The sequence below is a fragment of the Dysidea avara genome, chromosome 1 (assembly GCF_963678975.1).
Source record: "Dysidea avara chromosome 1, odDysAvar1.4, whole genome shotgun sequence".
NCBI lineage: Eukaryota > Metazoa > Porifera > Demospongiae > Dictyoceratida > Dysideidae > Dysidea > Dysidea avara.
The window spans coordinates 47,505,334-47,532,852 of NC_089272.1; the positions used below are offsets into that span (position 1 = coordinate 47,505,334).

The 27,519-nt window shown below is 39.3% G+C and overlaps 1 protein-coding gene across 2 annotated transcripts in view; it reads right to left on the minus strand.

The window, feature by feature from the left end:
- The window catches only part of LOC136265982 (uncharacterized), a 151,065-nt gene that overhangs the window by 89,208 nt on the left and 34,338 nt on the right, over positions 1–27,519 (minus strand). For both annotated transcript variants that reach the window (XM_066060928.1, XM_066060929.1), the window contains one exon: positions 24,609–24,884. In XM_066060928.1, coding sequence (XP_065917000.1) covers positions 24,609–24,884 — 276 coding nt within the window. The remainder of the gene's footprint in view (positions 1–24,608; positions 24,885–27,519) is intronic.

The window sequence follows — 27,519 nt, forward strand, 5'->3', positions numbered from 1 at the left end:
ATTCAGTTGAAGATCCTCTTTCAAGATCTGTGCATTGGTGATTCAGACTGGGATGCCCCGTTGTCTGGTGAAATGTCGCTGAAATGGAAGAAGCTTACTGGCAGTGTTGGTCTTCTGAATAGAGTAGCTGTTCCGAGGTGTTATTTTGAATTTAAGTCAAATAGACAAACTGCCCAACTGCATGGTTTTTGTGATGCATCTGAGAGAGCCTTTGCGGCAGTGGTGTATTTAAGATCTGTATGTGAGGATGGAAGCGTTGAAGTCAGCTTGGTGGCATCCAAAACTCATGTCTCTCCTAAGAAACGACAGAGTATCCCACGATTGGAGTTGCTTGGAGCTCTTGTATTAAGTCGCCTTGCAAACAGTATAATTGATTCATTGCCAATGGCTATGCCTGTTTTTTATTGGACTGATTCAATGGCTGCTCTTCACTGGATAAGAGTGGTTAAGCCTTGGAAGCAGTACATCAGCCACCGAGTAGCTGAAATATGTCGTCTTACTGTACGTGATCAGTGGCAGCATTGTCCAGGAGACATTAATCCAGCTGATATTCCATCAAGAGGGCTGAGTAGTGAGAAATTAGCAGACAACAAGATGTGGTGGAAGGGTCCTGAATTTTTACAATTGTCAGATGAACAATGGCCAAGAAGTGAAGCTTTCCCCTCAAGTGAGATTATTGAAGCAGAAGTGATCAAGAATCCAAAGGGCCTTACACATGTTCTTTTAAGTGCAAGTGAATTCAAGTGTAGCAGTGTGGATGAGGTAATTGATTGCACAAGGTATAGTCGTCTCAATGTATTACTTAGGGTGACAGGCTTTGTTCTTAAGTTCATTAATTTGTTGTCCAGGAACCATCATACAGAAACCTCACTTCTTCGCTCTTGTGGTAACTGTTTGAATGTGGAGGATTTAAATGCTGCAGAGGCACATTGGGTACGGTCTATTCAAGCCAAATCATTCACAGATGAATTGTGCTACCTCAACTCAAGTTGCAAGGTGACTCGTACACCCCCTGTTAGAGTATCTCAATTTGGTTTGTTTCTCGATGAGTTGGGACAGATCCGATGTCAAGGAAGAATAAGTAATTCCTCGGTTAGCTTAGGCAGTAAGAATCCTATTTTGTTGCCGTCATCTCATCCCTGGGTAACGCTGTTGATTCGGCATGTACATCAACTCATCAAGCATAGCGGAACTGCTGATACCTTATCAACAATTCGAGAAAGGTACTGGATTCTTAAGGGTAGGCAGGTTGTGAAGAAGATTTTAAGAGGCTGTGTGGTCTGTAACAAGCTGGAGGGTGTTCCTTATTCTTCAGTTCCTCCTCCTGATCTCCCCAGTGAACGAACATCAGAGGATCCTCCCTTTAGCCATACAGGCATAGATTTTGCAGGGCCACTTTATGTGAAGGGTGATGATGAATCAGACAAGGCTTATGTCTGCCTGTTTACTTGTACATCCACCAGGGCTGTTCACCTTGAACTAACACCAGATCTGTCAGTTAGTTCATTTTTGTTACTATTTCGTCGATTTGTTGGTCGAAGAGGCCTACCTGTAACCCTCATCTCTGATAATGCTAAGACCTTTAAAACATCATCTAAACACATTTTGAAGATAGCTAGATCCAATGAAGTGATCCGTTTTTTGGGTGAGAAAAGAGTAACATGGAAATTTATTGTGGAAAGAGCCCCTTGGTGGGGGGCTTTTGGGAACGCCTCATACAGACTGTTAAGAGAAGTCTTAGGAAGAGCATTGGACGAAGTAATTTAACCTATCAACAGCTCTCCACTTTGATTGTGGAAGTGGAATGTGTCATTAATTCTCGTCCCCTGACCTACATTTCAGACGATACAGATGGAATTGCTGGCTGTTTGACACCTTCCCACTTACTTAATGGTAGAAGAATTGCTGCTATGTCTAACAGTGCTCATTTTGAGGTAGTCAGCACTTACCAATCTTTAACCTTTAAACTTAAACATCACAGACACTTGCTCAACCAATTTGTGAAGCAGTGGAGGCGTGACTATTTACTGAATCTTCGTGAAAGTCATTCTCTTAAGGCCAAGAGTGGTGGACGTGAGTTAATTCAGGTGGGTGATGTTGTTGTGTTGAAGAATGATACAAGTAAACGCATCTTTTGGAGGCTGGCAGTTGTTAATGAACTATTGAAAGGTAGTGATGGCAAGGTTAGGGCTGCAGTGGTGAAATTGGGGAACCCCCGTGGAGGTCACAAGCTGCTTAGAAGAAGTGTCAAGCATCTTTTTCCAATTGAAGTTCACCACAGTGAAGTTACACAACAGCAGCAGCTAAATCAAGATAGCGATTCAAGTGACACTTCATCGAATTCTCGACCTGATGTTTCCAGTATTTCTCAACCTGATGCTTCAAATGTCACTCAATCCGATGTTTCCAGTGTTTCTCAATCTGATGAATTAGATACAACAAATGATGCAACGGGAAGACCACGTCGTCATGCTGCAATAATTGGAGAACAGATTCGTAGAAACTTTTATTACAAATAGGACTGTTTGATTTTCTTGTAGCGAAGGTTAGGCCATTTTTTTCTGTTAGCCATGTAATTTTAGTTGGTCTCCCCAAGGTCGCCAACCGCGGGGAGTGTTGTAATTATTGTGTGTGAGACTTTAATAAGAATAGAGTTATCACGTGCACGCATCATGGTAGCTTCGTATTCGATGCTGAATCTGTATCCTTGTGTTTGATGATGATCGCTCGCGAAACGATCGATTCGTACCTACCCTGAGGTTGGACATAAGCTACCTTTGACGATAGTTCTGATAAACACCAATATGTTGTCACGCCTACAGGGTAAACCGCGTATGGGAAGAAGCTGAAAATCGGTGGGTGAATAGGTTAACTATTGAACCTCAAACCTTTTGTGGTTTGAAAAAAATCGAGCTAAAAACCAGGAAGATACAACGAAAAAACCAACAGTGTGTAACAATTACGCAATCGAGATTAGTTAATAAAAAACGACTGCTTGCCACGCCTACCAGGTAAACCGCTTGGGGTAATGCTTTGAAAATCGCTGTACAGATGGAGTTATCATCTTAGAAAGGCTCTTCAATGGTGTAGAAGAATCAGACTTAAAGCCACGGAGTTGTAACACGAAATCCAACTTGGTGTAGCAAGTGCGAGATCGAGATACTCTAATAGAGCAGTCATCCTAATAGAGCAGTCACCCTGAACAGAATTCAAGAGATCAGTTAGAAATAAGTAACCTGTATAGAGATCAGCTACAAACAAATCACCCTGTAGAGAGTTCAGCTACAAACAATTCACCCTGTTCAGACATCAGTTAGAAGAAGTTTTCTTGTAGAGAGTTTAGTTACAAACAAATCACCCTGTTGAAAGATCAGCTAGAAGATGTCACCTTGTAGATAGTTCAGTTACAAAGAAACCACCATGTAGAGAATTCAGCTACAAACTAGTGACCCTGTAGATACATCAGCTATAAGAAGTTACCTTGTAGAGAGTTCAGCTACAAAGAAACCATTCTGTAAAGAGCTCAGCTGCAAACAAATCACCTATACAGAATTCAGGTGCAAACAAATCACCCTGTAGAGAGATCAGCTAGAAAAAGTTACCTTGTAGATAGTTCAGCTACAAACAAATCATCCTGTAGAGAGATCAGTTAGAAGAAGTTACCTTGTAGATCGTTCAGCTACAAAGAATTCACCCTGTAAAGAGATCAGCTAGAAGAAGTTACCTTGTAGAGAGTTCAGCTACAAAGAAACCATCATGTAGAGAATTCAGCCGCAAACAAATCACGTGTAGAGAGTTCAGCTACAAACAAATCTCCCTGTAGAGAAATCAGCTAGAAGAAGTTTCCTTGTAGAGAGTTCTGCTACAAACAAATCACCCTGTAGAAAGATCAGCTAGAAGAAATCACCTTGTAGAGAGTTCAGCTTCAAAGAAACAATCATGTGAGAGTTCAGCTACAAACAAATTGTCCTATAAAGAGATCAGCTAGAAGAAGTTACCTTGTAGAGAGTTCAGCTACAAAGAAACCATCATGTATAGAGTTAAGCTACAAACAAATCACCCTGTAGAAAGATCAGCTATAGAAGAAATCACCTTGTAGAGAGTTCAGCTACAAAGAAACCATCATGTATAGAGTTCAGCTACAAACAAATCACCTTGTAGAAAGATCAGCTATAGAAGAAATCACCTTGTAGAGAGTTCAGCTACAAAGAAACCATCATGTAGAGAGTTCAGCTACAAACAAATCGTCCTGTAGAGAGATCAGCTAGAAGAAATTACCTTGTAGAGAGTTCAGCTACAAAGAAACCGTCATGTAGAGAGTTCAGCTGCAAACAAATCACCTGTAGAGAGTTAAGCTACAAACAAATCTCCCTGTAGAGAGATCAGCTAGAAGAAGTCACCTTGCAGAGAGTTCAGTTACAAAGAAACCACCATGTAGAGAGTTCAGCTGCAAACAAATCATCTGTAGAGAGTTCAGCTAGAAACAAGTCACCATGTAAAGAGTTCAGCTACAAAAAAAATCAATCACCCAGTAGAAAGATCAGCTAGAAGAAGTTACCTTGTAGAGAGTTCAGCTACAAAGAAACCACCATGTAGAGAGTTCAGCTGCAAACAAATCACCTGTAGAGAGTTCAGCTAGAAACAAGTCACCTTGTAGGGAGTTCAGCTAGAAGAAGTCACATTGTAGAGAGTTCAGCTACAAAGAAACTACCATGTAGAGAGTTCAGCTGCAAACAAATCACCCTGTAGAGAACTCAACTACAAACAAATCGCCCTGTAGAAAGATTAGCTAGAAGAAGTTACCTTATAGGGAGTTCAGCTACGAACAGATCACCCTGTAGAGAGTTCAGCTACAAACAAATCACCCTGTAGAGAGTTCAGTTACAAAGAAACCACCATGTAGAGAGTTCAGCTGCAAAAAATAAATCACTCTGTAGAGAGTTCAGCCAGAAGAATTCACTTTGTAGAGAGTTCAGCTGCAAATAAATCACCCTGTAGAAAGTTCAGCTATGAACAGATCACCCTGTAGAGAGATCAGCTAGAAACAAGTCACCCTGTAGAGAGTTCAGCTAGAAGAAATTACCTTGTAGAGAGTTCAGCTACAAAGAAACCACCATTTAGACAGTTCAGCTGCAAACAAGTCACCCAGTAGAAAGTTCAGCTATGAACAGATCACCCTGTTGAGAGTTCAGTTAGAAACAAGGAATCCTGTAGAGAGATCACCTAGAAGTATCACCTTGTAGAGAGTTCAGCTACAAACAAATCACCTGTAGAGAGTTCAGCTACAAACAAATCACCCTGTACAGAGATCAGCTAGACGAAGTCACCTTGTAGAGAGTTCAGCTATAAAGAAACCACCATGTAGAGAACTCAGCTACAAACAAATCGCCCTGTAGAAAGATCAGCTAGAAGAAGTTACCTTGTAGGGATTTCAGCTACAAACAAATCATCCTGTAGAGTTCAGCTACAAAGAAACCATTCTTTAAAGAGCTCAGCTGCAAATAAATCACCTGTACAGAATTCAGCTACAAACAAATCACCCTGTAGAGAGATCAGCTAGAAGAAATTACCTTGTAGATAGTTCAGCTACAAACAAATCACCCTGTAGAAAGATCAGTTAGAATAGTGCGACAAGGCATAAACTTCCAAGATTTAGTCACGATTTTTAAAATTCTGTAACTCTGTAATGGAAAGTGCTATTACCATGAAATTTGGAACAGTTATACAAAATTAGGCACCTACAATTTGAGTCAATTTTCAGGTTGTTTCAAAGTTGCATTTCTAAGTTGCAGACATATCCCTTCATAAATCCTGATTTTTCACGAAAAATGCATCAAGTCAGTGACAGTTTAAGATAAACTAGATTTACAGCATTTGATGTGTTCACCTATGGTACTGTGAAAAAGTTACAGAGCATTTTCTTGATTGCTGCTTTAAAATGAGTTATACAAGCAAATAACTAAAAAACTTAAAAACGCATTAACTACTGCATACTTGCAGGAATCTAAATTCTTTTCACAGAATAGAATGTATATTATATATGTAAAAAAGTTACAGAACCATTTTAGCATAGCTTATTTGGTTGAGTAAGTATTGCTCAATCTTTGCAGGCATGTAGAAATTTTCACTTTAAAATTTTGTAAAATCAATTAAAAATATGTGATAATCTAAGTTCATTGGCCTAAATTTTGTTCAGCAGTTCATAAAAAGCAGCACAAAAAGTGTGTGAGGTGGTAAGAAGTTGCAGTTTTAAAGTTGAAAAAAAATTTTTTGGAAGTTTATGCCTTGGCGCACTAAAGAAGTTACCTTGGAGAGAGTTCAGCTACAAAGAAACCATTTTGTAAAGAGCTCAGCTGCAAACAAATCACCTGTACATAATTCAGCTACGAACAAATCACCCTGTAGAGAGATCAGCTATAAGAAGTTACCTTGTAGATAGTTCAGCTACAAACAAATCTCCCTGTAGAGAGATCAGCTAGAAGAAATTACCTTGTAGAGAGTTCAGCTACAAAGAAACCACCATGTAGAGAGTTCAGCTGCAAAGAAATCACCCTGTAGAAAATTCTGCCAGAAACAAATTGCCCTGTAGAAAGATCAGTTAGAAGAAGTTACCTTTTAGAGAGTTCAGCTACAAATAAACCATTCTGTAAAGATCTCAGCTGCAAACAAATCACCTGTACAGAATTCAGCTACAAACACATCACCCTGTAGAGAGATCAGCTAGAAGAAGTTACCTTGTAGATCGTTCAGCTACAAACAATTCACCCTGTAGAGAGAGCAATTAGAAGAAGTCACCTTGTAGAGTGTTCAGTTACAAAGAAACCACCATGGAGATTTCTGTAATCAATATATTATGTGACCGGATTTGCGAAAAGGGGTCTTCCACACACATCCAATTCTGTAAACGTTGGAGACCATACCTCAGTGTTCAAATAACATATTAACCTGAAAATTTCACCATGTATTCAGCTATAGTGGTGCTCACCACTGCCCAAATTTCAAGGCAATAGCTCTTTCCAATCTGAAGTTATCAATTGTCAAAGTTGGCAAATTGGATGTGTGTGGAAGATCCCTTTTGCAAATCCGGTCACATATGTATTATATATATAATTTGTACATTTACTGATAAAATATTTAAAGTACATCTACTTCATCTTTTCTTCTTCCTGTAGTAAAGAAAAAATACATAGGTTAAAAAAGTCCCAAAGCTGGCCATAGGCCGGCTTTGGGGTATACAAATACAAAAAGAAATGAAATCTAATCCAAAACAGCTAAGCTGTAAAAAAAGTGTGCGGCCCTCAGAAAGGCTATGGTGAAAAAAGATGTGAAATCCAAGGTGGCGGCCAAGAAATGGCTGTGATGGTAGGTTAATGGTAAAAATTTTAATAACGACAATTCAGGTGAATTTTTGTGCCACTTCACAAAATTTACCTGAATTGTCATTATTAAAATTTTTACCATTAACCTACCATCACAGCCATTTCTTGGCCGCCACCTTGGATTTCACATCTTTTTTCACCATAGCCTTTCTGAGGGCCGCACACTTTTTTTACAGCTTAGCTGTTTTGGATTAGATAGTACTTTCTTCAGTCTCTTCATTGCTATCTTCAATGGGTACATTGTTAACTGCCGCATTTTTCTCCTCAGTACTCTCTGTGCTTTGAGCCATGGACTGATTTCCTTTGCCAACATCATCAATTCCCTCATTTGCATACTCAATGGGATATAACAAACTCAGTGGTTGGTGAAGATAACTATGTGGTGACACAAACACTTTAGCTGATCTGATCCTTTGATCTTTCCCCACACACAAGTCTACTATTTTACCAACCTTCCATCGGCTACGAGGCAAATTGTCCTTTATCAACACCACTTCTCCAACTTGTGGACTTGTGCTTATTTGGTGACTTGACCTTTGAACTCTTTCTCTTAAACTTAACATGTAGTCATTCCACCATAGACTCCAAAACTGATTTAACAGCTTCTGTCCTCGCTTCCAAGTTTCCAATAACTGCTGTGCAATAGTCAGCTTTTGCTTCATAATTTCGATCAGACTTGGAATCTTCAACCATATCCAGGATAATATTCTGGGAATATAGTGATAGAAAATGTGATGGAGTAATGACAGTGCTAGAGTTTATGTCATCATCAACATAGATTAGAGGATTTGTGTTCACCACTGTTTCGACATCTACTACAACAGTTGCCAATTGTTTCTCCATCAGACAATGCTTCCCCAGAGTCTTTCTGAAGGATCTCTTTGTTATTCAAACCAACCTTTCATACCCTCCCATCTCCCCTCCCCCTATCCACAGAGCTAACTCAACGATAAACTTCCATTGGATCTCCTGTCTGACTGAAAAATCACTAACATCACCACTCATCAACATTGAACTCCAAGCCTTTTTAAGCATTGATTTAGCCACCTTAAAGTGTTTTAGCATTATCAGATATAATCTGATGTGGTACTCCTTGTCGTGCCATAAATCTACGTAAACACAAGATGAATTCTTCTGCTGTCATGTCCTCAACAAGTTCGAGATAAACTAACAAGACAAGTAAATAAACATACCCATACTTTCTTTGAAACAACTTCTGTGTCTTGTTTTGATGTCTGTACAAACTGTTTTATGTAGAGTGGTCAAAAGTAATCAACGCCTGTGAATTCCAATGGAGTTGACCTCGCAACGCATTCTTGTGGTAGAGGTGGCATTTCAGGCATGGCAAAGGGGCCTCCTTCTGTCCTTTTACAAATCAAGCAACTACTCAAAATCTGTTTTGTTAGGGCACGCCCTTGGGGAATCCAGTACTTGTGTCGTGTTTGTGCTAACGTTTGTGAAACTCCTGAGTATAGGACTCTCCGATGGTAGTATTCAACTACCAACTTGGTGAAGTACTCTTTCTTTGGTAAGATCTTAGGACTCATTGCTCCCTGTGTCAGTTCAGCATTTGCAAACCTAACACCTAATTATTCCGTTCTTATCCAGCTGGAGGTTCAAATGAGTCTTCAAATTATCTTTCTTTCCTTTTATGAGGTTTTAAACAGTTTCAGAGTATTGTTTCCATTGGATGTGGAATTCCCACAGCAATTTCACTTTCTGTATCTCATCAGTGCTGATAGGTCCACTCATGGGATCCTTCTTCCTCAGTTTGTTAATAAATCGTAACATCCAAGCTATAACTCTCAGTAGTTTGTATAAGGATGAATACATTCTTTGTCAATATCTGAAAGATCAGGTCTCTTTATTGGCTCCTCTGAGGGATCCTCCGCAGACACAAGTTTAGCTTCATACAGGACCTTATTGCATTTAACCTCACTTTCTAATTCCCTTTTGGAGCTTTCATCAATAATTACCTCTGGATGCGGCCATTGCTTAATGGTTCTCATCAACCAAAGAGGTCCATTCCACCATATAGAAGACAGTTCTTCTGGAGATTTTCCTATGGTGGCCATGTCTACTGGATTATCCTCTGATGCAACATGAGAAAATGTGAATCCAAGAGCATTCTAATTCTATCTTCTGCCAGAATTCAAAGGTGGACCTTGACACTGGCTGTGTATCAATATAGAATTGTATATAAAATAGGTTCTGAGATTGGCAATGCTGACAATTTAAGTTGGTTACCCTTACAAGGACAGCCAAGGGAAGTCCCAGTACCCGGAGAGCTTGTATTACTTATGGAACACTTAGCATTGGGTCCAGTTACAGCTATTCAAATTAAGACTATGACTCACAGAGATAAATACTTGTCCCAAGTACTTCATTTTGAGCAACATGGTTGGCCAGGATTGGTGGAGTCCTCCCTATGTTCTTATGCTTCTAGGAAGCATGAATTGTCTTCCCTACACGATTGTGTTTTATGGAGAACTAGAGTAGTGGTACCCTGTGCAGAAAATAGAAGAATTCTAGATGATTTACATGAGTCACATCAAGGAGCTTCAAGAATGAAATCTAGAACTTGAATGGTAGTTTGGTGGCCACAAATAGATAAGGCAATTGAAGACATGGTGAGCAGTTGTTCAGCATGCCAAGCAAACAGACCATTGCCACCACTATATATAGCCCCCTTCACCCATGGTCGATTCCAGACAAGCCATGATCTAGACTCCATATGGACTATGCTGGGCCCTTCCTGGAACAAATGTTCCTTGTTGTTGTGGATGCGTTTTCTAAATGGTTAGATACAATGGGTAACATCTAGTATTACAATTGACAAGCTTAGAGGCATTTGTTCTACTCATGGCCTACCTGACACTATCATTACTCACAATGCAACAGTTTTATCAGTGCAAAAATAAAACTATTTTACATATCAAATGATTATAGCATATAACATTTGCCCCATATCACCCATCCACTAATAGCTTCGCAGAGTGTACAGTACAAACCTTCAAGTCTGCCTTGAAGGAAATGAAAAAGAGTTCATTAGAAGTGAGAATTCAATTTTTTTGATTACAGAATTACTCCTCATAGTACAAGTGGAGTTTCCCCGGCTACCCTCTTGATGAATCGGCAGCCAAAATCGAAATTAGACTTAATTGTGCCAAATCTGACTAAACATGTACAGACCTTCAAAATTAAAAAAAGACGCATGACCAACATACAAAGGATAGGACTTTTAATCCTGGAGACAGAGTGCTTGTCAAAAATTTTACTGGATCTCCACCATAGGTAGAGAGTGAAAATTATCAGGTACAGTGTCTTACAAAGTACGCCTTGATAGTGATGGCATAGTATGTCGCCAGCACCAGGACCAGCTGAGAAAACTAATGCATCTGTCTCAGATCAGGATACATATGATGACTTTCCAATTACTGTTCATGACTATGAAGGAAACTCTGTAGACCAGGCACCTCAATTACTGCGAAAATCTACTAGAGTAAAAAAAGGCACAAGGCAAACTCAACTTAAATAATTTTTGTAACTGGTGTGTGTGTGTGTGTGTGTGTGTGTGTGTGTGTGTGTGTGTGTGTGTGTGTGTGTGTGTGTGTTTCCGATTGTTGTAATAGTTTGTTTTTTTCTCTCTTACACAGAATTCTTGTAAGTTTTGTTTTTTTTATAAAGGGGAGGATTGTAGTATATCAATATGCACGCTTGCGCACTATTGTACACATCCCTTTTTCAGGCCATGTTTTCCCATGGTGTGTGGTAATGGTACAACTGAATTGTTTAATCCTTTCCAATCATAATGAGACCAATAGCATTAGCATTATGCGTGTGCACCAAAATGGCAGATGCATGGGTTTTTACCAACCTGAATCATGTGCTGAAATAACTCTATAATAAAGAATTCGAAAAATGTGACATTATGCCAGGTTTTTGCTGATCCAGTTACATAATTATATTTAAAATACAATTTATACGCTATCATATCGTACCATTTAAGTAGGGATCCCGAAGAAAATTTCATGCTCCACCCAAAATTCTGCTTTTAAAAATCATCCTAGAGACATTTTACGCTACAAAAATCACCTTTACAGAATTGTACTAGTCCATATAATACACACAAAAGCATTAAATACAAAACACCTAGAGGTGGCTGGATATAGAATTTTTAAAAATTGCCAAATTCAAAATTTAGTCTCACTTCCTCACTCACTGACCACAGTCGCAAAGCTAGAGGCCAAACAAAGCAGTGTACAACCACCATTTTATGTCACAATAACAAACTCACTAGTGGGATGTGCTTTTGGGGTTCCAACAAGTGTAGGCCCTCTGCGCTTTATCTCTTCTTTCATCTTCAATCAGGCTGCTTGTCTTCTTCATCCAATGAAACCATATCGAGGCATTAATTTTCTGTACCAAAGCTTTCTTTCAGCAGCATATTTAGACACCAGAGAATTACTTCAGATCTGGATTTCAGAAGCACTTTAGTCCAAAAAACTCACGTGATTCTGTGTTGCTGCTTGATTCTTTGCTTGGCTTTTAGTGATTAATCTTGTGGATTTTCATGCCAAGTCTGGCCAGTATTATTGATTATTATCTTTTGTTGTTAACTGTTATGGTGCTACTCTCTTCTAAGACCAATTTATCTGGTTTTCATGGCCTGGTGTGCATCATTTGAAATGTCCTCTGAACAAGAAGGAGTGAGTTCTGGCGCCCCTGGAACAGGACGCCAGAAACATCCGAGACTACAAGACTCTAGTAGCAGTATTTGTCCTACTTGTGACAAGGAAGTTTCTGCTGATCGCAACGGCGTACAGTGTCAATGGTGTCATGTATGGGAGCACAGCAAGTGTGCGAAGATCAGTCAAGGTGAATATAATATGTTATCCTTGGGGTCTCCTTGAATTATGTTTTTTTTGCTGTGACCGTCAGTCTGGCGTTAACCAGGCCTTTGAATTCTTTGATAACATGTATAGTAGACAAAGTCTATTTGACAAGTGGCTTCAGAACATTGAGGATAAATTGGGTAAACTAACTCAAGGTCTGTGTGGCCCTCCTGATGGTGTTTATGTTATTGAGATGTCTTGTGATGACAGTGCTAGAAACAGTACAGAACCAACTAGGCCTAGTGGTCTTTTACCTAAGATTGACACTGGGGGAATTACCTCTGCTGTTGCCTCAGCAATATCAGTGGAAAAGGAAAGAGATAAGAGGAAGTTAAATTTAATTTTACATAATGTTAATGAACCCAGCTCAGATGATGGTAACTGCAGAAAGAAAGAAGATATTGAGCATGTCTAATATCTTCCAGAAAAATTTGGGTATGACTGTTAAGGTGACCAATGCTGTGCGACTAGGTAAAAGAAATAACAAGCCTCATTTGCTGAAAGTTTCTGTTGATTCAGAGCACTCTAAAGCTGCAATTTTGCACAACAGTACTAAACTGAGAGGTAAGGATGTGCCTCAGTGTTTGTCAAAGGTTTTTATCACTCCTGACATGACTATTAAAGAAAGGGAAAAGAACAAGTATCTACGAGCTGAACTAGCTGAACTAAACAAGGATGGTAAAAAGTATAAGATAAAAAACGGCAATCTAGTGCGGAGGAACTCTTAGACTGTTCCCTCTGCACTGACAATTATCTGTCCGATGAATGAAGTGTGTGAACCATCTAATAGTGCTAACAGTAACCAGTCAATTACATGTCTCTTTTCCAATGCACAAAGTGTTTTGAATAAGCTGCAAGAGTTACAAGCCATTGTGTATCAACACTCACCACAGATTATAGGATTGCTGAATCCTGGTGCAACAGTAATGTTGGTGATGCTGAGCTTCACCTGTGGGGATACAATTTGTTCCGTGATGATTGCCAATCTGGTGTGGGTGGTGGTGTTATGCTTTACATCCATGAAGGATTGCCTGCTGTCCCATGTAAAGTGTTAAATAATGTTTGTTTTGATAACTCTTTGTGGTATACAATTTCTCTGACAGACAATGACAAGCTTTTGGTAGGAATACTGTATAGGGCTCCATCTTCATCCATTGACAACAATCAAAAATTGTTGTCAATCATTAGTAACCTTTATGACACATCTTTTTCTCACTTGCTTATAATGGGGGACTTAAACCTTACATCAATCAATTGGGTAGATCTTGTATGCTCTAGTGGGGAAACTCCTTGGCTTCCTTGTTCCTGGATGCTGTTCAAGACAGTTATTTAGTTCAGCATGTAACAAATTGTACTAGGCATAGACAAGGCCAAAAGTCTTCACTTCTTGATTTGGTTTTTTCTTCTGATCTCAACTTTATTGATGAAGTTATTAATTTATCAATTTTGGGAAGCAGTGACCATGACTGCCTCATGGAAATACAAGTGCTATGACATACCACCTTTCTTGAAACCTATTGTTCCCATGTTTAATTATAGAAAAGGTGACTATCAAGGAATGAATGAATATTTCATGGGAATTGACTGGGCAGATCGTATGTGTAGTGATACCATAGAGGATAATTGGGAGGTTTTCAAACAGTTGGTGAATGATGCTATTGTCCAGTTTATTCCTACCTCTACTCCTAAGGCCAGCAAATCTCTTCCATGGTGGACAAAAAGTATATCTGAAGCAATCAAAGTTAAACATTCTGCTTTCTCTAGATATAGGAGGTCTAGGTCTCGTGCTGACTATGCTAACTACAAGACCAAACATAATATAGTTAAATGTAAACTTAGAATTGTCCAAAAGTCATATAAACAATCACTTTTAAATAATCCAACCCAAAAGCCTTTTATTCCTACATCTAATCCAAACAAAAGATCAAGCCTAGTATTGGCCCTCTAGAGAAGAACGATGGCTCTTTTACTACCTGTGATGCAGAGGTTGCTGATGATTTCAACAGATATTTTGAGTTGACTTTCACCCAAGAAGATTTATCTTATGTACCGGCACCTCCTTTTAGATGTGAAGGATCCATATGTGACATTAATGTATCTGAATCAATTGTGTCAGAAATTGAAGGATAACAAAGCTCCTGTCCCAGAAAGTATTCATTCGTACATCCTCAAGGCTTGTGCTCACACGCTCTGTACTCCTTTAACTAATCTATTCCAACAGTCTTTGACTAGTGGGGCTCTCCCTAGCGAATGGAAAAAAGTCCATGTAATTCCAGTTTTTTAAGGAAGGTCAAAGCAAATAATTATAGACCAATTAGTCTAACTTCTACAGTGGTTAAATTTTGGAGTCCATCATTCGTACAGAGCTGCTTAACTTTTAAATGAATATGACATACTTACCCAATACCAATGTGCAATAAGTCCTCTTTAACTAACTTGTTGGAAACCTTTGAGGACTGGACTAGTGCAGTAAACCAGGGCTATGTTGTTGACGTAATATATTTAGATTATAGTAAGGTATTTGACTCTGTACCACATCGTAGATTGATTTCTAAGCTTGAGGCATATGGTATACATGGTAATCTATCTCTATGGCTAACTAATTTTCTTGCTAACCGCCTTCAAAGAGTGGTGGCAAATGGATGTCTGTCTGATTGGATCAGTACCCTGAGTGGAGTACCTCAAGGTTCGGTACTAGGACAGTTGTTATTTATATTATATGTCAATGATATTCCAGACCTTATTGAGAGCAATGTGAAGATGTTTGCAGATGATACCAAGATATACTCTGTTGTGTCTTAGTGGCAGGAGTTTGCCAGGTAGCTCTTAACAGTTCGCCACGCAGTAGTCACAGATTATTCTTATTAACGAGCATATACACACATGCGCAGGATACAATTATATTGCATGCATCAGTACACTACACTCCTCCCCATTTAGGAGAAAACTAAAATGAAAACTACAATAATGTAAAACTACAATAATTATAAGTGTCTACAACAATGAAAACAGAAATAAAACTACAATAATGGTAGTACTACAGTTAGTGTTCATACTTTTTCCAACAGTCTCTTAGTTGGTATAATTTGGCGAGATGAATTTCTAGGGGATAAGGTATGAGGCATAGCTAGTTCATCTTCAGGGCCTACAACTGGGTTTGATACCAGTTCAGCTTGGACTTCTTCGTGAATCCCAGGTTGTAGGTGGTCCACATGTGCCTCCCGAGTGTGTTGCCCATCAACATTAACTTCATATCTAGGGCCCCCTAGAACGGCTGTGACTATCCCCTTCTGCCACTTGGGATGTTGTCCAGGTCTAAGGTCTCGTACAAGGACAGGGTCATCAACACTGAATTTCCTTGGCTCTGCTCGAGGTGATTTGATGTTAGATTGCAACTGTAATTTAACTCGAGTGTTAATGTTTGGTGATGTTAAAGATAGCCTGGTACTTGGTACTTGCTTTAGAATTAGTTCTTGAGGAGTCTTGCTGGTAGTAGTATGAGGAATGTTACGATAGGTTCTGAGGAACGTGGTTACAGTGTCCTTAATCTTGGCCCTGGAATCTGGTGATTCTTTCTTCAAAAACTGTTTGACATTCTTAACCATGTTCTCAGCTAACCCGTTAGATGCTGGATGGTAAGGTGGGGATTTGTAATGGGTTATATTATTCTCTTGTAAAAATTCTGCGAACTCTGTTGATGTAAATTGGGGGCCGTTATCTGGGACTAAGATGCTTGGAAACCCATGTGTTGCAAAAATGTCACTCAAAACTTCTATGGTTTTCTGTGAAGTGGCAGACGAAACTAATCTGACCTCTGGCCACTTACTGAAGGCATCAACAAGGACCAAGAAAACAGTCTTGTTCCACTCACCGAAATCAATGTGTATCCTCTCCCACTGTGAACTGGGATACTGCCATGGATGAATGGGTGCTGGGGCTGGCATAGCTGTTGTTGTTTTACAAGCCTCACAGTCGGTGCAGAGAGCTTCAATGTCGTCATCAAGGTGTGGCCACCAAACGTGACTACGTGCCAAAGCTTTCATTCGACACATTCCAACATGCCCTACATGCAGTTCCTTCAGTAACTTGGCTCTTAACTGCTCGGGAACGATGACACGTTTGCCCCAAAGGATACAATCATCACTGATTGACAATTCAAGTTTCCTTCGGTGGAATGGTAGTATGTCATCTGGTACAGGTGATGGCCATGAACCATATTGAATATAACTTAAAAGCTTGGATAACACAGGATCCCTGCGGGTCTTAGCTGCGATCATCTTAGCTGTAACTGGTAGATTGTCAATTGACATGGCATGTACCTCATTACCCTTCTCTGCAGGGTGAGCGAAGTTGTGGGGTGTGGGAGTCGTGAAAGGCAGTCTGCACATTTGTTACTGGACCCAGGAATGTATTAAATCTTATAAGATTATGTGCTTAGAATCAGGCTCCACCTTTGCATACAAGCCACTGCCAGTGGGCGTACTCCTTCTTTATGGCCAAACAGTTTACATAGTGGTTGATGGTCAGTCACCAGAATGAACTGCCGACCGTAGAGGTACTGATTAAACTTCTTAACGCCAAAGACAATGGCGAGAGCCTCCCGCTCTATTTGGGCATAATTTTTTTCTGCTGGGGTTAGGGTTCTAGAGGCATAAGCCACAGGCTGTTCTTTGCCATTAATAACATGCATCATACAAGCTCCTACACCGTAAGGCGAGGCGTCACAACATAGCTTAATTGGCTTAGACACATTGTAATGAACCAGGACTGGGGCTTGACTCACAGACAGTTTAGCCTTGTTAAAAGCTTGCTGACAGGTTTTAGTCCACTTCCAAGGAGTGTCATCGTGCAGAAGCTTGTATAGGGGATGCAACATAGTAGACAAAGACGGCATAAATCTGGCATTGAAAGTGATCATGCCCAGGAAGGACTTAAGCTCTGATTTGTTCTTGGGTGATGGGGCTTCTACAATACCCTTGACTCTTTCCTGGGTAGAGCTTATTCCACTAGGAGTTACCAAGTGTCCCAAATATTCAACGGAGGTTTGGAAAAACCTATACTTTACTCCATTCAATCTCAAGCCAAATTTCTGAAGTCGGGACAACACTGATTGCAAATTCAGTACATGTTCTTCCCTAGTAGGCCCCATGACCAGAATGTCATCTAGGTAGCAGACAACCCCCTTACAGCCCTGTAACACTATGGATATTGCCTTCTGCCAGATGGCAGGGGCTGATGCAATACCAAATGGCAATCGTTGGTATCGAAACAAACCCATATGGGTGGTTATTGTCAAGTACCCCTGGCTTTCAGCCGCTACCTTCATTTGCTTATATGCACGTGACAAATCTAATTTCGTAAATGACTCACCATTAGCCAGTGCTGCAAAAACTTCGTCAGGAGTCGGTAGTGGGTAAGTCGGTATCTTCAAGTGTGGATTGATTGTTACCTTGAAATCAGCACAAATGCGTAACTTCCCATCCTTTTTAGTAACCACCACAATGGATGTCGCCCAATCACTTTGGTCTACTGGTACGAGTTCACCGTCAGCCACCTGCTGTTGCAGTGTCTGTTCCACCTGGCTACGCAGGCTAAATGGAATGGGACGCGACTTGCAAAACTTGGGTGAGACTCCTTGTTGGAGCTCTATTTCTGCCTCTATTCCCTTCAACATTCCTAGTTCTTCCTTGAAAACATCTGGAAATTCCTCTTTAATTGAGTCAATGTTCAACGCATTAATTGATCCCAACTGCATGTCACTGAAAATCTTTGTCCAGTTTAATCGTACTCTGCCAAGCCAATCCCTTCCTAATAATGGCAGTTGGTTATTTACATTGTCTACCACAACAAATCTTCCAACTAGATTCTGTTCTCCCTTATGGACATTGAGCATTATCTCTCCCCGCACAGACAAGGGGGTGCCATCATACTGGCGCAGGCTGACTGCTGACTGTTCTAACTTCACTTTACTCAGCTTCTCTTGATACACTGAAAAGGATATGGTCGACAACTCTGCTCCAGTATCGATCTCCATTTGAATTTCTGTACCATTCAGCAGCAGTTTGGCAGTTAACTTCTTCGTGTGTCCATGACAGCCACTGTGGTGGACGTGATTGTGGCTCGTATCAAAAGCCTCATCACTGAAACTGTCACTGTCAACTTGTACATCCACCAAGTGGGTTTTTCGCTGTTTACTAGACTTCTTGTCCTTACGCGGGGGAGTTGTCTTGGTTGTCTCACTCTTCTTTTTACCACACACTGAGCTGAGATGCCCCACCTTCTTACAATAATGACAACGTTTGTCTTTATGTATACAGGTAGCACCTGTGTGGCCATGTCTCCCACATCTGTGGCAATGACTTCCATGTTGGGAAAGTTGGTGAGTTGCAACAGCTGGGTTCAGCTGCTGGGTTTCTCGGCTGGCAGCCTCAGCCGCTCTGGGTCATTCTGAAGCCATAGCAAGTGTCAAATTGGGGATATACAATAGCTCCCGTTGGGTTTTGCGGTCACTCAACCCACACACTAATTGGTCTCGCAAGGCGGTGTCTAAATAGTTACCAAAGTTCCAATTCTTTGCGAGCTTCCTCAACTCTGCCAGGTAGTTGGCAAGTGTCTCCTGCTCTTGTTGTGCTCTTTTGAAGAATTTAAAACGCTCCGCGATCTCAATAGTATCCTTCTTATAATGTTCCTTCATTAAATCCATGATCTCCGGCAAGTCTAATTCAGTTAGCGGCCATGGGCTGGCCAATATTTTCACTTTCGAGAACACTTCCCGTCCAACTCTGGCTAAGAACAATGCCTTTAATCGATCCTGACGCACTCCCGCTGTGGTACAATAAAAGTCGAACCTTTCCTTGTAGTCGTCCACGGACTCCAACACTGGGTCAAAGGTTTCAAGCGTCGAGTTACTTGCCATAAGTCCTCAACTTCACAATTCACTCTGTCATTAGAGAAATACACCTCATCGCCAGTTTGTTGTGTCTTAGTGGCAGGAGTTTGCCAGGTAGCTCTTAACAGTTCGCCACGCGGTACTCACAGATTATTCTTATTAACGAGCATATACACGCATGCGCAGGGTACAATTATATTGCATGCATCAGTACACTACATACTCTGTCATCAAAAGTTTTGACGATAGTCTTAAACTACAGCATGACATTGATAGGTTGATGCAATGGTCTAGTATTTGGTTACTCAGGTTCAATACTACGAAATGCAATTTGGTAACTTTATTCCTGTATCATACACCATGAGAGACTGCACTTTGAATGTGTCAATTGACTTGGAAAAAAATAGTGAATGAAGAAAAGAATCTTGGTGTGTGGTGTACAAGTGACTTGAAGCCATCTTTGCATTGTCAAAACCTGCGGTTAAGGCCTTACATGTTCTTGGCCTTATTAGAAGATCCTTTAAGATCAATTCTGTTGAAATGTTTATTTCTTTATATAAGATGTACATCTGGCCTCATCTGGAATGTTGTGTACAGGCTTGGAGTCCCTACTTAGCCAGGGATATTGATATTCTTGAAAAAGGACAGAGACGAGAAACAAAATGTGTACCAGGACTTGCCAATCTTCCATACGAAAGTTGTCTAGAAAAACTTAATCTCTATATTCTCTATTTTGTAGATGCCAAAGAGGAGATATGATTGAAATATACGAAATACTGAATCGATACTATGATATAGAGCCATCCACTTTCTTCACCTTAAACATCCAATCTTCCACCAGGGGCCACTCTCTTAAGTTATTCAAGGAAACATCAAGATTACTTATTAGACATAACTTTTTTTCAAACAGGATTGTCAATCTTTGAAACTCTCTGCCTGACACTATCATTTCAGCACCTACAGTAGCAACATTCAAAGAGTGACTTGATGATTATTGGAAAAACTCAAGCTATGGGCACACACAAAGGCCTGTGGCCTAGCCCGGAAATATTCATTGCCTAGGCATCTCAGCCCATTACATAATAATAATAATAGTCCTGGCACTACTATAAGAGTTATGCTTACTAGATATCTACATCTTCGCGATTGGGATCCGGTTTGCGATATAGATTTGCAACCACACCCACCAAATAAAGATCTATAGGATAATAGTGAAATACTATAGAGATCCCACCTCTTAACAATCTAGCTATTTACTCTTAACAGTAAACAATACCACCTTACTCCTTATTAGTCTAGCTAGCTGCACACCACTTGGCTGACTCGAGATATACTCCAATACAACAGTCATTCTAATACAACAGTCATTTATAATAGTACAGGTAAAAGATTGTAGACATAACTATTTTTATAAAAGAAGCAAGTGCAATATAAAATTAGTATAGTATTACATTACTGTTCTAAAGGAGACGGGTGCCCCTCAGCAACAAGAAGGTTGACAGCTGGAGGCACACACGGATGCTTGCATCTAGAACACGATCCCCTGATACGCATTACTGAAGAGCACAGCAAGGAGAACCCCAAACCTGCCCATAACCACACAATATGGGGAACTCCACTTCTCACTGAGCAAAAATGGACAAAATGTTTATAAGTGATGGTATCTGCCTTCCCTATAGATGTACCTATGGTACAAAATACAAGTGGAATAATACAAGTTACACTGTAGCTAGCTGTGCCACAACAAAAAACTAAACTAATATTTTTTTAAATGCTATTTAAAGAAAAAATTATGAAGTAGGGATCTATGCAGTGAAACAAGAACTGAATGATGGTGTTACAGCCTAGATCAGTGGGAAGTCCCTACTTTGGCATTGAACAAAATAATAATAGTGCCAAAGTAGGGACTTCCTACTGATCTATGCTGTAACACCATCATTCATATCTTGTTTCACTACTTTTATTGCATAGATCCCTGGTTCATTTTACGATCAACAATTTTAAACTACTAGTAACTATTAATAACAAACCTAGCTAACTGCTAGACAAGCTTTTAAATAGTCTAAATTTTACGGAACAAACCTTCATTTCTAGCATGAATGCACAATCACACACCAAAAGCTGTAGATTTATCAAATAATATCATACCTGTTTCACTGCCCATACAAAAATCTCAATAGTAGCAGTGAAATTTATCCCGTGTTTCACTGGTAGCAGCGAAAAAGTTGGAATTGCAATTTGATAGGCTAGAATTTATGTTAACAATGTAGCGCCAATTAGTGTTGACGTGTGTTTAGTACATAGTGACAAATTGCGTACATAGCAACGCTAATGCACAGCATGCGTATATGCAGCGAGTATGGTATTAACTGGGAATAGCATGGGTATAGCAGTGAAATTTGGGATAAATACCACTCTTGTTGTATTGGAAATGGTAAATTTCCAATACAACACTCGTGGTATTTATCCCAATTTCACTGCTACCCATGCTATTACTAGTACATATTGTTCGATACATTGATCATTACAGCGATATGTCAACTATTCAATAATTGATATTAGTTATATATATATAACAAAATTGAAATTCAATACGAACACAATAGTATTATTATGGTGATATTGATAGGTTTTTGATATATTACACATCACTAGCGTGTGCCCTCTGTGTCTTGTCTTATCTTTTTCTTCAATCAAGCTGTTCACTTTCTTCTTCATGCAATGAAACAATATTGAGAGTAATTTTCTATATCAACACTTTTCTTGCATATTTACATGCCATAAAATTATTTATAGGAAGTGGCTACTGAACCAAAAGGATTTGACTTTTGTGTCTAGCACTTTTCCTGAGCATTCAACTTTAGGGGATGCATCTAGTAGTTGCCCCAAGCATTCAATTTAAGGGGAGGCAAAAAGCAACATTAGCATTACGGTTAGGGTCAGGTTCAGCTTTGGTTTATTCTTCACCTTATAATAGGTTATGCTCTTCTTACTGTAAGCTTATACTGAGACTACTAATAATACTAATTGTAATTTGTAATTTGTAATTGTAATTGTAAATAATTGGATGGAGCCGTAGCCTGTACAACTTGAGTAACATTTATAAGATAGAAAAGTAGGGGAGGTAGGTAGCTAGCAGCAGCAGCACAGTGATTAACACACTACCCTAAAGCTCCAGTAGTCCTGGGTTCGAGCCCCAGATGAGTTTTGTGTTTGTTTTTTTGTTTAGTGATCCTTTTTGGTCTAAGTTTTACTGTCAGTTCAATAGCCAGTACAGCTAATTGAACCAACTTTTTGGTTCAGTATCCATTGCCTTATTTAAAACTCTTACACTACTGTAGGAGGTTTTAGACACCTGGTAGATGCATGTAACTATGAAGACCACACCCATTATTTAGCAATCTAGGCTGACTAATAGCAATCGAGTGCAACTGTTTACTCAAACATAATGACTGCATAATATCTCTACATAATATGATGTTTAGCAAATGACTGATCAGTACAAATAACTCAGTCCACCAGAAGCGGAACAATCAGATCATTCCATCCATTATGCTTTATCATACCATCTTCATCTACAAGGTCATATCAATACAGTTATTTCTCCAGAACCATCAAAGAATGGCCACTTAATATTATCAAAACTTCTGACCCTGACTTTTTTACATCTATTTTACAATCACATTATTGCATTTGTAATTAGAACATTTTTTGTGTATTCTAATTATATTTTTTTCATGAGCATACCAGCAGGGCTGACTGCTCAGAATAATAATTAAAAAATAAATAAATAGCAGTAGGGAAAATGAATAGTGTGGCAGGAGGGGTGTGGTGGAGATAGTTGTACTTGAATTCTGACACATCAATGCATTGTTAGAATGAGAAAAAAATGGTATCCAATTCAACTCTGCATGCTGCTGAAGGTAGTTAGGAAAATAGCAGTGTTGAGCAGGAAATGGCTAAACAATGGAAGAAATTGTGGGAGAAAAGTTAGGATATGGTCTCCAATTTACTAGTTGAGTGGACCGGTGCTGGTGATGGGCTCTCAGTGAATACGGTTCGGGAGGTGAAAGTGTTATTGAAGGTAGACTAGGATCTGGTTCTACTGTAAATTCTGTAGCTGAGGACGAGCTCATAAGCAGGGTAAATGTCTACATTATGTAACCCTGATGAAGAAGCTTGTCCTAACTTTCTCTTCACAATAGTTCTCTAATGCTGTGGAGAAGACACCAAATCAACTGGGACTGGATGCTCTAAGTATTCAGAATGAAGATAACTTGTTTGTAGCAGCAAAACAAATACTACAATTAGAATCAGTACTGTCATGGTTCTTATCTTCTAACTTGGAATAAGAGGCTTTTTAACTACCAGTTCACTCCAAATGTCTTGCAAATCCTATTCACCATCACTAATACAAACCTGGATGCTGTAACTCCAATCACGATGATTATCTAAGGAATTATCTTCTTCACCTGAGCAACCCTCCAACCAATCATCCTGTACATGAAGATGAGGGGACCAAAATCGTAAAATCATTTTTAATTATACCTAGTCTTTCAACAAGGTGGCAAAAAGCTTTTCAAACCCAAAGTCTATTCTAAGCTGTAGAAAAATGAGCAATAGATCATAATATTATTTTCTATGCTAGATGGTGTCCACACTTCAAAGTTGTCCACCACAAGTGGTTAAAACTTACCACTTGCAGCCTCTACTATGTTGTTGTGATTAACATACTTTTACATTCACCATTAAGGGCTAAAAGGTGAATGTACTAGAACTTCGGGATGGAGCGCACTTTTCACTGAGATGTCAAAATAAGTAGGACTTCTAATGTAAAAGTCAGGGTATCCACGCCCCTTGGTAGGTGGGAGAACTGGCTCACAATATTCTGATACAATAGTCACCCTGATAGAACTGTCACACATTCATGTACCGTATATAATTGTATGCTATAACAAAAAAGCAAACAAACCAATACAAATTATTAATCTAAAAAAAATAATGAAGTAGGGATCCAAGTGATAAAAAGTAGTAAAACAAGAGGTGAATGATGGCATTACAGCATATAGCTCTGTGGGAAAGTCCTTACTTTTAGATTGAACAAAATAATTGTTATAACATGCCAGTGTAGGAATTTTCTCACAGAGCTATGTTGTAATACCATCATTCATCTCTTATTTCACTACCTTTACTAGCTACTTCATTATAAAATTAATAGTTTTTAATGTACTAGTATTTTGTATAACATTAGTGTCTTTTTAGTTGTTTTACTACACTTCGTCTATCATACATTTATGCAGTCATGAGCAAATTCTACAGCCAGCAGTCTGAACTGCACTATACTACAGAGTGCCCAGGACTGCTATTTGTGTTAAAAGCAGAACTGATACTCTAGTCATTGTAGTTTTGGATCAGAACTAAAACATGTTACAGTTCATCTCTTACCCTCTCAGTGTTCCCGTCGTAATGTCCAACAGCGTCCCACGTGGCAATGAACAAATTAGTAGCTGTAAAGAATTGTGAAGGAAATGACATTTGTATCTCTCCAGTAGCCCTATCAAGTAGCCTAGAATCATTAGTTTCTCGATAATACACATTTCCAGTTACTCGAGTGTCAACATCATCCCAGTAAGGGGCAATTAAGTCACGACCGGTAGGAAAAAGTTGAGGACTATATGCAGTAAATACTTGTTGAAAGCTGATAACTCCATTGCTATTAACCTGTGGAGACATTCATACAAAACATATTATGGTAATGTGTTGTATGGAAAACAGAAGCCATTGCAGATAAATGTATATTTCACAAATCAATCCAAAAGATAAGCACCTTGGCTTTATCTCCCTTAACCTGACTTACTGACAGCTATATGATGTGAAGTATTTGATGTCCAACAGTAATAGGGTAGGCAGGTTCCACAATGCAAGGCATACAGAAAAGGATGAGGTTTAATCAGGGCAATTGGAAACAGTGGAAATGGAAACTGGAAACAGAAAGTGGAAATGGAAGACAGAAATGGTCAAATCGTCATGTAAATGTACCCTAGAGTAAGATCCTAGCTACCTCTTAAAGACCACCTTCTTACAAAGATCACCTCCATACAAAGACCACATTGTAATTGGATCTCAGAGATGCTAAGGCATACTGACCTTATAAAACCACTTTATGGTCACCATTATTTTATAAAGACTACCCTCTTTACAAAGACTGCTTTTTCACATTGTAATAATAGCTAAGTTCCAAACTTCAATCATTCATCACTTAATCAAAACAGCTAAGTCAGCTAAAATAAGCTAGGCTCTAAAGGTCATCATCTGCTTGTCAGGCTTCCTTTTCGTTGATCAGTATGTTGTAGTGACTATCTACATTACCCTTGCATGGACTATTTTTGTTATGACACATTCTGGTACAAACTAAGCGATGACTTGAGAGTGAAGTGTGGACCAAAATATTGGTGACCCTTTGTGAGTCACGAAATAAATGTTTGAATATTACCATGTAAAGAGGTAGTCTTTGTAAAGAGGTGGACTTATAAAGGTGACCATGAAGTGGTCTAATCATCAAGTATGCTTTAACTATCTTTTAGAACCTAATTACAATGTGGTGCACAGAGGTGGTTTTTGAAAAAAGGTGGCCTTTAAGAGGTGACCACTATGTGAGGTTTTTACTCTAGGATACATGTATATAATGATTCAACCATTTCTGTTTTCTATTTCCACTTTCCGTTTCCGGTTTCCATTTCCACTGTTTCCAATTGCCCGATTAATCAGGATGGGTCACAAATGCATGTGCCAGTAAAGAGCACACTGATGGGCTATAAGTCCCTGCCCAAAGTCCACCTCCTACAGTAGGTTTATGAGACTATGTTCAAAATATATTTGTAATATGATGTGTGGGCAGATCAAAGGCTACTGCCAGGGTTATAGAATTACAGATCAGTTGTAAACCAGTTTACAGATAAGGCCACTCCAAATGTATTCTCTGTTTCCCATGCACTGCCCGCACCTGGTTAATGTCAACTCTAAAATATTCCATAACTCTGTATTCTTTCATTATTTTCTGGTTATTCTTTCATATTGTACAGGCTCATTGTGCAACAATGCCAGCTCACATGACAGCAGTGCTATCATAGATCCTTTGGTGCTATCAAGTCAGCACAAATCCACGTTTTTGCAACTTAAAGGAAGGTTCAAGCCTAAGCATGCTTTTATGCAGCTTTCTATGGTTGTGCCAGGTAAATAATGGCTTGAAAAGCTTCCAATCTTATAATGGAATAATGGAAATGGACCGCCCGCCAGCATGCAAGTATGCCTGAGTCCAGGACAGGAAACACTGAATTTGTTTGGAGTGGCCTAAATGTAGCATGGCTAAGTACCTCCTTTTGGCCACATAGTCTGGCCACTAATTAGTTCAAAGATTTCAAACGAAACCAAATACCAGACCAGCACAGGAAGTCACAATACAAGGGTAAGTAGAAGTCTAGGAAAACAGGAACGGAGCAGAAGCGGAAAGCGGGAACGGGAACGACCAATGGAAAATGCCTGATGAAGGTTATCATGTCAATATACAGTTTAGATTTTACAGCATGATGCTTAATTTAACTAATTTCAATTTTATTACTGTGCAGGCCTCCCAGGGGAACATGTATGCACAAAGTAATTACATTACAAAATTAAGAATTAAGATAACAGTTCTGTTACTCCTTGTTTGAAATGATTGAGGTCTGAAACAATTACAACATCATCTGGTAAAGAATTCCACAACTTAATACTGCTTGGAAGAAAAGAGTTTGAGTATGCATTAGTTCTTGCTGGGGTAACTATAAGAATCTCTTTGAGTGTCCGCATGTCAGAGAGTGGACAAGGGCAAGGTGGGAGTAAAATATCAGAATTAATGTCTACAATGTGACAAATTATTTTGAATAGCATTATTTATTATATTAATCTATGTTCTTTTTGCCTATTAGCAAGAGGACTCCAGCCAAGATTAGTGAGTTTCTTTGTAACATTGTTGGACCCTTCCGCACTGTTCTGCTAAAGCGATTGAACCCTCCAATAGAGTAGTCACCATGCATTAAAATACTCTAATAGAGCAGTCAAGAATGTTTTGTAAACTATGAGGACCTTTAAACCTGTGAATGATGGAGCAACTATAGCTGGAAAAGATTAGGTATGTAGACTAGCTAAGTCATCAACATTGACTGTTAACTGTTCCTTTAAAACTATAAACATTTAAAAAGATTCAACACTGAAATATGCATGAAGAAGTTTGTGAAGTATTCTAATTATATAGACAGTGTCTATATAGGCTATGCACTTACATGCAGCTTCCAGATAAGGAGTCATATATGATAAGGTA